Source organism: Ambystoma mexicanum, chromosome 4q (genome assembly GCF_040938575.1).
Source record: "Ambystoma mexicanum isolate Mex_15411 chromosome 4q, UKY_AmexF1_1, whole genome shotgun sequence".
Taxonomy (NCBI): domain Eukaryota; kingdom Metazoa; phylum Chordata; class Amphibia; order Caudata; family Ambystomatidae; genus Ambystoma; species Ambystoma mexicanum.
The window spans coordinates 1,133,811,870-1,133,826,524 of NC_090928.1; the positions used below are offsets into that span (position 1 = coordinate 1,133,811,870).

Genomic DNA, 14,655 nt, shown 5'->3' on the forward strand with positions numbered 1-14,655 from the left:
GGGCACAAGCACCAAACCCTTCACCCAATTTAAGGAAGAGCTAGGATTAACGGAGAGGGACAGGATGCCTCACTTCCAGCTATGGCACTGGCTAATGAACCCAACCATGCATGCGGCAGCAACTCTCGTCGACCTGTCACTCCATTCGAGAAGTTCCTAACCACAACACCCAGGGATAGACGCCTCACCTCAAGCATTTATAGATTGGGGCTTGAAGCCGAGCAAAACGTATCCCCAAAGTACAAAACCAAACGGGCAGACACATTGGGGGCACCAATCCCGGAAACTGAATGGGAACAAGTCTGGAAAGACATTCCCAAACTCAACCAAGCCATGCAAATACGGATTTCTGGTACAAATTAATGACCCACTGGCACCTCACCCCGCAGCACCAGCGACAAATCTATCCAACAAAAACCCTGCAGTGCTGTAGGGAAAGCGGCAGAGAAGGGGACTGGGTGCATACATGGTGGGGGTGCCCAAAACTGGGAGACTTTTGGAAAGTAATCAATAACATTCATGGGCTATTTGGGGAACAATGAGAGGTCCAAAAGAAAGGCCTACGTAATACCATATATGGCAGCCCTGTTGGTTAAAGCGCAGAAATGGAAAGCCAAAGATCCCCCAATGGAACAGGATTGGCGAGCCAAAGTCTGGAACTTCGTGTCCCGAGAGTGGGTCACGTACTCCTTGCAGGGGAATCAAGTTCTCGGTGGAATGGGAGGCAGTTATCGACTTCTTACACAATGAAGTTAGAGAACCGTATTGCCCCCCCCCCAAACTACGAATTTGGGGATAAAGTGATTAAGCATGAATGGTGCAGCAGCCTAGGGAAGTTTTGGGGAGGACGGGGGGGTCAAGGGGAATTTTTCAATTTATGGTGTATGGTTTTTGAACTGTTATGTTTAACAAATGGAAAGAAGATTAAAAAAAATAGAAATAAAAAAGTATGATCCTCATCAGGAGATTTTTTTAAAAAATTGACAGTGCCGCCAAGTAGCCCTTGACCGTGGGCACTTATAACCCAGAATGGGTCATGTGGAGCAAGAAAGATAGTACAGTAGGAAGTTCACATGTAAAGGGATCAAGTTTCTTTGCCCTGCACCAGCTGCAAAACCTATTCCAAACGTATTGTTTGTAGTACCCATGCATCAGTTCTGCAAACTCCAGAGATGTGACAGTCTGCCTCCTACCACAGACGTGAGGGAGTAATTTTGCTGCTCCATAGGCAGCTAAGGGTAAAACTGTGGGTGTTGCATGGGAAATTCTACCTCCCCTGCATCTACGAGGAGCTCTCCTCTGACCCCTCCAAGAATTGTCCTCTTCCTCTAGAGAAGAAATAGAAACGAAAAGGATGTCCATCCTTGTCCTGAGGATTGTGGTTGTCAGATTGCCGCCCCCAAAGATTTAGATACTGCTCTTGAAGCTTCGCCAAGCATTTGTCAGCCTTTTCACCAAAAAGAAAAGTTCCATCAAAAAAGGCATGTCCAGCAAATGTGCATGAACATCTGCCGAAAAACCCGAATTGGAGCCATAACATGTGCTCGAGTACAATATAGGCAGCCATGGATCTACTTCCGGAATACACTGTAACCAGGCTGGACTGCAAAGCTTGCCCATGGCATCCTTCCCATCTAGGATTAGGCTTAAAAAAACACCTTCCCTTTCTTCGCTCTCTGGTATGTGGTTTGCTGCAAGGGCAGCTACAACCCAAAGGGAGTGGGTGTGTGTATTTTGCCAACTTTCTGCACTAAACATTCTCTTAATAGAGTCAATATTCCCATTTCGCTTATCGGCATGAGTTGACGGGTAAGCTGTGGATTTAGATGTCGCCACTTGAACAACCAGGCTCCCTGGTGGTGGATGCCTGTTAAGTAAAGGAGGGTCAACAGAAGCTGTTCTGTACTACTTTGTTAAACGTTTATTTACATGGGGTATGGAATCTGGCTCCAGCCAATTTTCCAAAACTCTCATCTTTAAGGCAGAATGAAAAGGTAAATACAGCCTTAACTGGACCACTATCTAAAATTTCTGTAATGCCATCGGTTTCCAAAGTAGCAGTGGGTCTTGACCACCCCAGATATTCTGTCACTTTACATACAACTGACCTGGTGGATGAATTAGCATATCCAGCCACCCATGGGTGACCAAAGTCAGTTTCAGGAGATGTCGGCCAACTGCTGGTCTCCAAGCGTCTCCACCCGATTTTGCATCTTAGACACTGGACAAATACGTTCTGGAATATTGGGTGTTCCACACTCATATCCAAAAGGAGGTTGATCCTAATCTCCTCGCCTTCCACGAATATGGAACCCATAGCCCTGAAGAAATCAGGTTGAGTGAGGGGGTTTGTACAACTTGGTCGGGTCGACAACTGGTTTTACAGTCTTCGGTGACACAGAATGCTCCGATGATGTTGAGTGTTTCGATGACTTTCCCGAAGCGGTCGGCGAAATAACCAACTATTTTTAATGCAATGTTTTCAAAATGGATTACATGCCTCGAAGGTTCAGGCGACAAACTCTGTGGATTCGATACCTTCTCAATAAAGGCCTAGAGTGGGACAGCTTTTTCTTACGAGTCGCAGAGCCTCTCTTAGGAGGCACCTAGGTGCGCAAGGAGACACACAAGACTCCCCTGTGGTCTTAGACGCAGAGGGGTGGCTTGTTTTCCCCGATTTCTTGAGAGGGGCACTCTGAGGAGCTTTCCTCTGAAAAAAGTCAAGCATTTACGTACAGAGGTCCCTATTCTGCAGGAGTCCTAGGCAAATACAATTTAGGAAAGGAAGAAAACTATCTTTGACATCGTTTTTTACTCTTCTTGTGAGAAGAGCATCTGGATCTCTAGCATTTCTGCTGTTTCTGATGCTTTCTCCCGGGGGATAATTCCCTCGATTTAGGGGGGACGACTTTCTTTTGGACGGGTAACAGATGGGGATTTGGGAAGAGGGCTTACCTGCATCAAGGTTCCCCTTCCTTTCCCACAAGGCCTTGACTGTCATGGATTAACATAGGCCACAGTCGTCCACTTTGTAGCCTATACCCAGACAGGACAAAGTGAGGGTCTGTTATGAACATTTTAGCCCCACAGTGTGTACACAGTGTAAACCCAGTCTCCGGTGTCGAGGACATGTTGAATGGAATCCAACTTGATTGTAGCGAAAACGCAAAACTCACTGAGGAGATTGCTCCGAAGCATGCAGCAAAAAACAGAAGCGAGGCAACGGTCAGCGTGTGTGTGCTTCATATACCAGCGTTGACGTAACAAGGGACACTACTGAGGACGTCTAAGACCATGACTATGCTGCATAATGCTTGACCCTATGAAACAAATTCCAAAGCAAGCTGCAAGCAGACTTGGATATATCAAAGATGTATAATATGTGGAGGACAATCCATTCGAAATAAGGCATCTTTTATAATGCTGCTCTTCTTTCAAAGTGACCTTTAACATAGAACCAAACAGTCATCGGTAGGTTGCACTCCCTGCACTACACCCCCACCTTCTCTAGTACTGCCCCACCCATACTTTCACAAGCCACTTCATTCTACCTCTGTCCCCAACCTGACCATACCCTTTTTTTTCCTGCTCGTCTCCCACCAGAGTCCCTACTTGCCCAACCAGCTTGCTTGTCCCACGCAGTGGCCTCCTGTGTGTGGTCTCTGTGGATAATTTGCGGGCAGCACTTTTTTTGCATACACCAGTGAACTGTATAGCCCACTGTCCATTTGTAGATTCAAAGTAACACATTGTCATGCAGAAAGACCAACAACATTAAGAAGTGCCCACAAAGGGAATTCCTCGTTTATGCAGTAAAAAAAAACATTCGATTGACACCTTTGCTCAACAAATTGCCTGGCATTGGTACATTGACCTTATTTTACTTATATGACAGACTAAAAACACGCTAAAAGATTGTCCATTACCTCAAAGCAAACACTTTTGGTATTATACTAATGCACTCTACACTCCTGAGATAGATTTTTGTGACATTCATGCTAATAAAATACACTCCACTACATTCAGAAAGCCAACAGAGGTACACTCTACATTGTTCTCCACAGGTTTTCAGTGCAAGAGTGTAATTGACAATAAACCGACTGGGGAAACCGTACTAGTGAGAAAGCATTTAGAAAGGAACGGAGTGCCCTGACCGAACGAAAGATTTCAAGCGAGAGGGTATACTAGGGACAAACTGCTCACTGACCAAAATAAGACCTCTTCACTGGACAGGAAGATGCGTTGGTTCCCAAGAAAACCTAATGAGGGCATGACCGGGTTAAAACAATCACCCGATGTACATCTGATAACCATTCGGTTTACAAGATCTTCAGAAAACATTGGCACCTTTTGAAATCGGACTTCGATCCCCACAACAATCTGCCAACGCTGGTATACAGGCAAGCGCCAACTCAGATTGCTAGTGAGTGCATCATATATGCATAAATACACAAATAGAAAAGCCCTGGCTCCATAAACACCTTGGACTTCCAACTTAACGGGTGTATGTGCCACTATGCATACAATTGTAAAGAATAGAAAATGAAAATGGAAAACGTTCTAATTACTGAATTCATTAACTGTCGAACCAAATGGGTCATATGTGCTGATTTGTGTATGGACATTGGTAGCACAATATGGAAGCTGTGTGTGCAAATAAGGAACATCTGAGTTTGATTGGGAGCCAGGACATCAAATTGCCACTGGCAGCACATTGGCAGCATTGCCATTGGAGAAGAACAATGAGATTTGTTGGCCTGTAGACTGCCAAATACAGCAGGGCCATGGATAGAGAGTGATGCCCAGGACAACATGGGGCAATATTGCAAATAACGGACTGTGTTCTCAGGACTTGATACTGAACATGATTTTTTTAAAGCACTAGTTGACCAAGTAATTTTAGGGAATGATTTTTTTTGCTCAGAATCAATCTTGGTCTAAGACCTTGAACTTCAAAGATTAGTCAATGAACTCCTCTAACTTGGTCATGGAAGACAGGAGCAGTATCAAGCATTATGTAACCGATTTGAAAACTTGCCTTAAATCTCTGATGCAGTAATGTCATGTCAATTTGCCAAATCACTTATGTATGGATTCAGTGAACAACAACCAGTAGCATGTATTACATCTCTGACCAGATCTAGATTTAGCAGTAATCAGCCGATTCCCTTGGCATTCTTATTTAGTTTATTCTGCCAAATTACTTATGAATGGTTTTTAAGTAAAAATGTTAACAGCCAGTAGTATGTGGAAATTCATTGACCATATATAAAGAAAACAATATCAAGCCAATGCCTTGGTTTTATCTGGTATAGTTGCCAAATTAAATATGGACAACTTTCCTTTTGGTAGAAATTCCCAAATAGTTACTGAAAACTAAATTCGATATTTTTCAATTCAGAAAGGCCTTCCAACACATTTGTTCAGTATAGACCTGCCCCCTTGTTTATCCTTGGAGACAGAAAGATTACAACAGTTACTGTATCCAACATGGCGGCCTCGAACATGCGGCACACCGACTGACGCCCAACAGGCCTGGAATGAGTTTAAACACTAATTTCCAACATATAGCAGTTAGCTTCAACAATAACACTTTTAAATTACATAATTTGAAAATGAACCAAGCAATATCATCCGTATAGGTAGGCGTGAAAACATTTATATTTTTTGGATTCATTCCAATAGGCTGGACGTACCTACGTTTTTACACTTGAGGTGCTAAGAGTTTTGAGTAGTTGCATCATTTGAGCATTCTCAGACATTATCAGGTAAGCTTGTTCTAGGAGTATTGTAACTTAGTGTTACACATGGCTTGCTTTCTGTTTTTAAACTTTAGTTCGATTGGGCCTGAACAATTAACCTGCATCATCTCTTTTTGATACCAGGACAGATTTTCTTGTTCCCAACTTGGAAAATACCAGTTGGTGAGATTAGACTAATAATTATATATTGAGTGCCAACAATTTCAGCCCGCATATATAGTACTCCCCGTTTGCCAAGCAATGGGGTGTGCATGGACACCTTTTCTGGTCATATTTTGTAGATGAAATTCAGGTTGGCAACAGAGTTCATTCATATTTGAATGTCATGTCATTAAATCGAGGTATTTATAATCGCTAGAATTTGTTAGTATTTAATTTGATGCCATCTTTAAATTAATATACGTCTTTGGTTTTTGATTTCCCCTCTTCTGTTCTTCAGATTTTAATCCTGAACACAGTCTACTTGTATTTTTGATTGGTGCACCATTTTATATTTTGACCCATTAGTCCATCCATGTCTATATGATTCAATACCTTTGGCGTTATTTATTACAGGCTTGACAAAGACCTGTGTATAGGCCGAAACACGTGTTAGCTGTGGCTTTGTTGAAATTGTTTTATATGTTTTGTTTCATTACTTGTATAGCGCGCCAGACACAAGGGTATTAGGGAGCATTGCATAAGATCACTCAAAGCTTAGTTACACATAAAAATATACATACAGTATAGCGTAACAGAGTAACCCTAAATATATTAAAATATCTATCAAATGCAATCTAAGATTGAACTATGAATAGATCATTCAATATTTAATAACCAACATACAGTAGAGCGCAACAGTGTCAGTGCTTACTAAAGGTTCGAGCTCCTTTGCGACGCTGGGCAACCCCACATCTCAGTCCTGCCGCTTGCAGCACAACAATTCAGTTCACATATACTGTAGGCACAGGAGTTTTAACCTGTGGTTGCCCATTCATTGGGTTCACTTTCCAAAGAAGAACTGCAGCAGGCACTGATGCAGGGCTCTTCGGGACACTACCAGATGGGAGATGGCAGGGTTCCTGCGACAGTCACCGCACACAGGCATCTCTACAGTCGCAAACAGACTGATTTCCAGGACAGGACTAGTCGATGCTGGTAAGCTGAAACTTGGCAGGAAGACTACTTGTAGGACTAGCTGCAGACTACCAAAGTTCCAGATAAAAAAAAAATCAGCACAATTCGGAGCTGATCAGTCTACCAGGTGGTCCAGGGACACTTCCGAAGGGTGCAGGCTCCTGGATCATGGGACAGCGTTGAAACTAGTTGGTCCCACCAGTCCAAGTGGCGAAGCACAGACGAGGGCCTACTGAGATCAGGTAGTCCACTAGGGCTTAACGGAACAGTTGCAGGAAAGGTCACCAGGCCTCTTCAGAAGTCGTCCTCAGATCTTCAGTCAGCTACACAAGATACTTGGCTCTGCTGCTGATCTGCTCAAATGCCTGCAGGTCTCTTACCCTAAATTCAGGTGAGTGATCAAGCTCGGCCCTCCAATAGAAAGCATCTGCACCACTCATGCACACCATCAGTGATCCAATCAAGGGCCACTGTGGGGCGGACTGAAGCATGCACACCACTCACTGGTACCAGTTTGTGGATTCAGACCAGTTAGGCATAGCTACAACACATTGGAATGTACTTCTGCAATTAAATGATACATTGCTACTTAAATGTACGTCTGGTAATTGTTCTTTAGCAATCATTGTCCTGGCCAAGAGAACGTATGAGACGAAGTAGCTCCCGGGTTGTACAGAGCACATTTTGTGAACCAAGCTTAAGAGCTATGCGAGAGGCTGTTACTGTGGTAACAAAATAGAACAGGGAACAAACTGGATCCCTCCCCGAATGTTTCCTTGCTTATGTTTAATGAAGGATCTTGACTTGTTGATGAATCCCATAAATACAACTGCGTTGCTGGACTTTAATTGTCATGCTTGGTTTGTGCATTCAAGTTTTGCTTTGAGCTTGCGTTGAACGTGCAACATACTATTCAGTTGATGTATTAAGTATGCTGACCTATGTTAGATGTGGGACCATTTTAAGATTTGTTGTAGCTATGTAGTTTATTAAATTAAACTGGTGTTTTGAATTATACAATTCTCTTCCGTCGATGTCAGAGAAGTGGATCTGGTAACCTCAATATGTTCTTTCAGATAGAGAAGTGTGTGTATTATAGTATGGGAAGCCCTTGAATGACACCTCCCTTTAAAGGAGGGGGCACCCTTTCTTGTATATCTGTAAACAGTGCCGGTACCCTGCCACAAATGAAAGAAAACCTTTTAGAGTTGAAGGAATTCTAACAGACAACAGCAGTGTTTGTCTTTAGAATTGAATACTCACATGGCACTAAAACACCAGCACCCTTGAGATGTTTTCTAGGACAACGATTGTCTGCAAGTAGCTTCCTTATATGTATCTTTAAACAGTGCCCGCACCCTACCACAAACAAAAGAAAACATGTTACTATTGCTACCAGGGCAATTAAGTGTTCAGACATATCATAAAATGGAAGCCTTTGCTTTGGAGGTTCTGAGCACATTAAGTTGGTGATGCCCCATAGAAAAATATTAATTGATACATGATTTGTCATTTTTGTAAGGGTGCAGGCACTCTTTAAAAATGATGAAAAGAAAGGGTCAAGCTCTCCCTTAAGCACAACATACAAGCTAGTAAGTTTGAAAGGAGTACACACAATTGAGCATTCAGCTGGATAGGCTTCAAGTTTAAAGTTCTGTAAACAGACTCGCATTATCCAATCTCAGAGAAAAAGACTGCATTATTGAATCACAGCAGTAAAGGACATGTAATGCTTACCAGCGAGCTCTGTAGTTCTCCTTTTACAACACTATATAATAAAATGCTGCCGGCTGCTGTTCCTATGGCCAATAAGTCAGCGTGCCCTGCAGCTCCCGCAGCTTCAGATTTCCTTTTCTTTTTTTGTGGGCCCTCCTGAAACATAAAAAGACCAGAGGAACAAATCATGGCAATGTAACAATTCAATGGATAAACAGCATAACATTTGCAACAAACTCTTGTCCAGTTAAGTGCTTTAATGTAAAGCAGGAGGACGACAATTCAGTCGGTGTACAAAACACTGGAACTTGCTTTGTCTACCTCGCTGTACACAAAATATTTGTACTAAAAAGCTTACAAGGTTCGCAGATATGAAAGCTGTACATAGATAGTGTTGAGGGGGTTAAGAGCACTCAAAATCTCTGACCAACTAAAAAATAATTTAAAAAAAGTAACCAACTATATTGGCCAAATAAATTATCTAAAAATAAACCTGTCAATTGCAACAAAGCAGGCATGCAGAAAGCCGGGAACAAAAGTAGTGTGGGGATAAATTAAATGATATGCTATGTTTTGATAATGCGCGTTAAATGATGCTATGCACGTGAAGATACCCTGTATTTTTGCTATGTGGAATTATTTGGTGCATTAATGAAAGGTTTTTCTATGCAGTGGTCAGCAGCTGGGCTATCTTATGCTATGCCTTTTTGTTGGGTGCAAGTTGTAGTGTCTGGAGCTTGGCTCCTTCCCGGTCACATTACCCAGCAAATAGCAGCTCCCACACTCCAGAAAAAAAAACAAGGGAACTAATCAACACCACTGCAGTACCTGGATTATTTTCATTTTAGGTCAATCAAGAGTAGCTACTAGCCAGTCACAAAACATTGCTTGCCACCTCAATTCTACAAATACACAGCACAGCATTTCTTACTCGCCAAGAGTCCTTTATCACTGGCCAGTGACTAGTGCAAATTTGGAGCCCTTGGTCAATGTCACTGAAACATACAAGTACTCAATTACGTTCATATAAAATGATATTCCTCATTCATTCCTGCTTGAATTATCGAATAAGTCAGTCAATCAAGTATGCCTTGTTGGTTCAACAGTTGATTCAACAGTTGATTCAATATGGCTCCTTGTGGCAGGAAGTACAACTCGGAGCCTTTTTTAACCTCATTTGACTACTTTGATGTCCTCTTTCCATATAATGCCTAAATAAAGACGACCACATTTTTTGCCTAGATTTTAGAACAGTGCTCATTCTACTATTGTTCATTAAGCTCATTTTTTATCCAGTGCAAGGATTAAGCAAGATTAATCTTGCCTTTATAATTGAAATTGCAGCAATTCAGGCAAGAACATTTACTAACCCTCACTCAAAGCAATGAGCGCCAAGGTGCAAATACATAGGAAAATAAAGTCAGTCTGTCTGGCGAAGGTTTGTCTGCAAATTGGGGACTCGCACTCCCTTTTTACTTAGTGACACCAAACTACGAAAAGCTCACCACAGAGCTACATCCGATAATGTATCATGTATTGGGCATGGATGTCAGCACATTCGGGTAGCTAAAAAGTTGCTGAAAGTACACAATAAGCAACAACTCGGAAGGTAGCCAATCTTTTCCAATCTTTTCTCCAAACCTCCCCCAAGTGAGGAATAGTGATTTCAAATATGTTCACAAAGGCAAATTTGAAGTAGCCATAAATCTTCCTAAGGAGCAACTGGATTAGGACGCATGTAGCTATTTGCACTAACTTTAGCTAGTGTACCCCACACCCACTTTATTTTTTACATGATCCCGAACACCCACACCCCAAAAAATATATTCCAACCCCCTTAAAAACATTTTTGGGTTAATAAATTTGCAGTAAAAAATCCCTGCGAAAACAAATCCCGAGATGAAAGGACGTTATACTTTTACAATAAGGCACCATAAGAATAAAAACATGCCAATGGTCCAAGCAGAGTTACATGGCAGTGGGTTGTGAACTAAGATATCACTAAGGGAATAAAGACCTTTGTGTCGGGTATTTGACATTCAAATTCAGAACCACTGTTGGGTGAGGGCTGGATGTCAGGCATCTCAGGTGTCTGGATTAAAAGAGACAAAATGCCTTTCTAGTTGCCCCCCTGATTTTGTAGTGGGCCGACACACGAAATGCAGTCCATTGGAAATGAAGACCAGATTGCCATCCGTTAATGAAGCCTGGGTATATTCCTTTTCGCTGTACACTTGAAATGAAAAGGACGTTGAGATGTTTGTACGAGCTTGACATCCTATATTTGTAAAATAGCTGAAAGAGTCTACAGTGCTTTCTCATGTGAAGCAGAAAACGTCTTCACTTCAATTCTAAACCACCAGAGGTCAATGTCAGGACAGCCTAGTGATTCGACCCAAGGCTTGAAATCAGCAAGAAAACTGGGCTATTCAGACCTGGTGGGGAACAGGGTGCACCAGACCAGAATGTATTGGTGACCTTGATATGGTGAAGACAGAAATGCGATCGACCACGGCAAACTTTATTGCACCAATTGACAACAACCATTTATTGTATTGGTCACTTATCAGGGGCTTATACAATTAGCAAAACTGTTTCAAAGCGTCCATATAGAAAAGAGTTCGGTCCACAGATTAAGGGGAATCTTGTATTTGTGGTTAGTTCAGAAAGCTTTTCAGATAAGTATTTCATCAAACTGCAGAGAACTGCAGGTAAACATCTCTATTTTTAATCTTTCAGATATGGTGCAGGAAACTCATCAGATACACAAGTTCCAAGAGTTAGCGTGCACTTCATGTTCCAGGTGAAGAGGACTCCGGTTCCTGGACATGACCATGGCAAACCTATAGACAGAGCCAACTATATTTCAAAGGCCCTATTGTCGTTAGGCAAGTATTGCCATAGACCTTTTAGCCATAGCACACCTGCAACAGCATGGCATTATCAATGCGTTAGCCAACCAGTACCATTCAAGGCAAATGTAAAAGCACCCACAAGCTTGCTCAGCCCATAAAGACAAAAATAAACCAACACACAGAACAGTGCAACTTGCATAGAATATTTCCTAGCTGAGGGAAATGGAAAAACGGTGAGGCATGGAAATGTGCTTCCAAGACTGGTGCCGAGCCTTTGGACCCTCGCGTTCATTTAATCTTGCCAAACGGAGTTACTGCTGGGGCAGAGGTGGGCTTAATGTATCGTTCCCCTGAGCTCCTTAACTCAGGAGGCAGGATTAACACTGTTCACAGGATGGTACCAGCCGAAAAGTATGAACGCAGAAGTTGCGCTGGAGCAACGATTGGGTGTTTAGTGCCACTTGAGATGTTCCAAGAATGGCAGGCTCTAACCTTTGAGTTTCAGAGGTCGAGGACAAGCCAACAGTGCTGCCCAAATTCCTCTGCTGAGGCCAGGCGAGGATTGACAGCACTAGAATGGCGTTCTTGGAGCGCCAACCTGTGACTGGCTTTGCTACAAGGCTCGTTGATGGGGGAGCTGCGTGAGAAAAGAAAACTAATGGTAGCAGTTTCCAGAGCTCTGAATGTTGAATGTTGCAGCTAAATGAATATGCACAGTGCTTGCGTTAACCTTCATCTGCAGGCGTCTTTCATGGAATTCACCTTGTGAATTACTTTGGTCTCGTTTTATTACACACTGTCTTGACAACACGATTCACATTTGTGCATATGTGATACGGACCTACGTCTTAAAGTAGTACTATGCTGGAAGACCTGAAAGCAATCTGCGTTTAAATTATCTCACATGGCTAAAGCCTAGCATAAATAGGAGCATCATGCAGTTAGATATTACAATGCTGTTGCAGGCACAGGATACCCAAAAGAACAAGCAGATGGTGAACCAAGTGAACACTATTCAAGGCAGATTCATAATGGAGGCAGTAACCACCAAATGTGACTTGATGCAGAAGGAGTTGAAGCAAGACATCAAAAGGAATGGGTCAATGGGGATAAATGGTACAGCTCAATTGATGAGCTTCTTTTTGTGGAAAAGAGATTAAAACGAAGTTGAGACCACAGTGTGTGATCAAACACATAATCGGACCATTTTAGTGGCGAGAATGGAATAAACCCTGGACAAGCAATTAGCAAGCAAGTAAAGGATCAAAAGCTTGAGGAATGTGTCCAAGCTCTGTTTCAGAACCTTCTTATGATGCAGGGGTTTACTTTGGATCGTAAGCATAGGGTCTATTCTACCTTTGAAACAGCAGAAGCAGTTACGGATAGCCACAGGTTCGATTTTCAACAAAAAAATCATGGATCATGGCTGCAACACAAGGTTCTGAAATGGTTTCCACTTTTATAAGAAAGAGGATAGGGGCAAATTTCTTCTAAATAACTGGAGCAGCATATACTTAAGAGGGTCACGGGACCAGTGATCATGTGTGTGTAGCTTGCTTGCTCTCACTGGAGAAAGTCGCTGACCTTTGGAGAGTTTCGTGCAGCTTTGCCCTTCACAAGCCTCCCAGCTGGTGGCCCAACAGTGATTTCTTTTTACAACAACTCTTCAATATTGTACAAGACTTGACCTACCTTCAAGAAGTGCCTCAGCTCCCCTAGACTTTTCTCAATTGACATTGGCTGTCCTGACTCCATGAAGACTCCTTACCCTACGACTTAACTGTCCCTCCAAAAAGTCAAACATACCTTACTTGTATAGCTGGGAAAGGGTTAATCTACATTGCATTGGGGAGGGGGGTTCAAAAGTGCTTACCTATTTGAGAAACTTGTTCACCATTGTTTCATTCCCTAACCTTTTCCTTTTTGCCACAACTTCAGAATTACCATTTAAGTGTGAAAAGTAACATTAATGTCCAGTGTCCTAACTATTGAAGTCACCTCGGGGTGTAGGAATATCTGTGCGACACCTCAAAAGGGGGTCTTACTTTATTGAACTGAAGGAGTGTATTTTTATTGTTGCCAAGTGCTCCCCTCTGAAGAAGGCTTATTGTAAAACTGACTTAAATGAATACATTTAATCAAGAAACCTTGAGTACAAGTTATTTGGATATTTGTCGCTGTGACACCATGTTGCAACCCTACAGCTCACATTGACCCCTCTTGAGATAAGGGGTAAGAAACGAAACACAGACTACCCCTTCCTCCTGTTTGTTTCTCACTCTGTAAGCAGCACGCTCTCTGGCATATAATATGTCATTCTTCAATTACTTGTTCCTAGTCAAATATCAGATATAAATAATTTATTTCATCACATTGATTTCTTAACATTTCATACAAAAAACATCACAAAACATAACTAAAAACTCATAATTCCAAGGGTTATCTCTAGACAATTTTTCTTCATCTAGTCACAGTTTCAGATGTGTTAGTGCAAACTAGTTACTCAAATTAATATAGCTGGCAACGCGTTTCAGCCTATATCCATAGAAGGCCTTCATCAGGACAGATGGTTAACAAGTCGCTAAAGGATCTTCTACCCCTTATTTCTTCCTATTCTAAAATGATGAAGAACTGAGTCAGTGGGGGGGACAGTTTATATTAAAGAGTGCTACTGTTAGGCATGCAGCTTATCTACTAACCTTATTTTGGTAGAATTGCAACAGGGACATCTTTTGCGGGTTCCTATTACTGGAGCCACATTAATTTCCTGTTGGGTAAATATACAGGGTGTCTATTATAGATATCCATTTTAAATTGGAAAATAATTGTATTCATCATTTTCTAGTTTACCAAAAAGGCAAGTGGTACACCTACCCGACATTCACACTGCCTTATTGGTGCAGGGGCCTCACGCAAAATTAACTCCCAATAGATTCCTACAGACAAGAAAGGTCACTTTAGTTTCACACTTTGGCACGGTCTAGCTGTTAAGTATAGATCAAACACTAACAAGTGCCTGCACTATTTATTGCCGGAGCGTACAATATTTTCTTAAGAGTATCAAAACTCTTTGTTTTACAGAGCATCACTCTACCATTTTCAAAGATCTACACAAAATGCATAGCTTTCCTGTATATCACTATTATCGTGATCATTCCCATCATTGCGTGGTCATCGTTATTACCATGACGGGTGATGTCACATGT

General features: G+C 42.1%; 1 protein-coding gene across 1 annotated transcript in view; it reads right to left on the bottom strand.

Moving 5' to 3' along the window:
* Positions 1-14,655, bottom strand: part of WDR43 (WD repeat domain 43) — a 489,892-nt gene that overhangs the window by 428,298 nt on the left and 46,939 nt on the right. Inside the window, exon 2 of the mRNA XM_069608719.1 lies at positions 8,616-8,750. Coding sequence (XP_069464820.1) covers positions 8,616-8,750 — 135 coding nt within the window. The remainder of the gene's footprint in view (positions 1-8,615; positions 8,751-14,655) is intronic.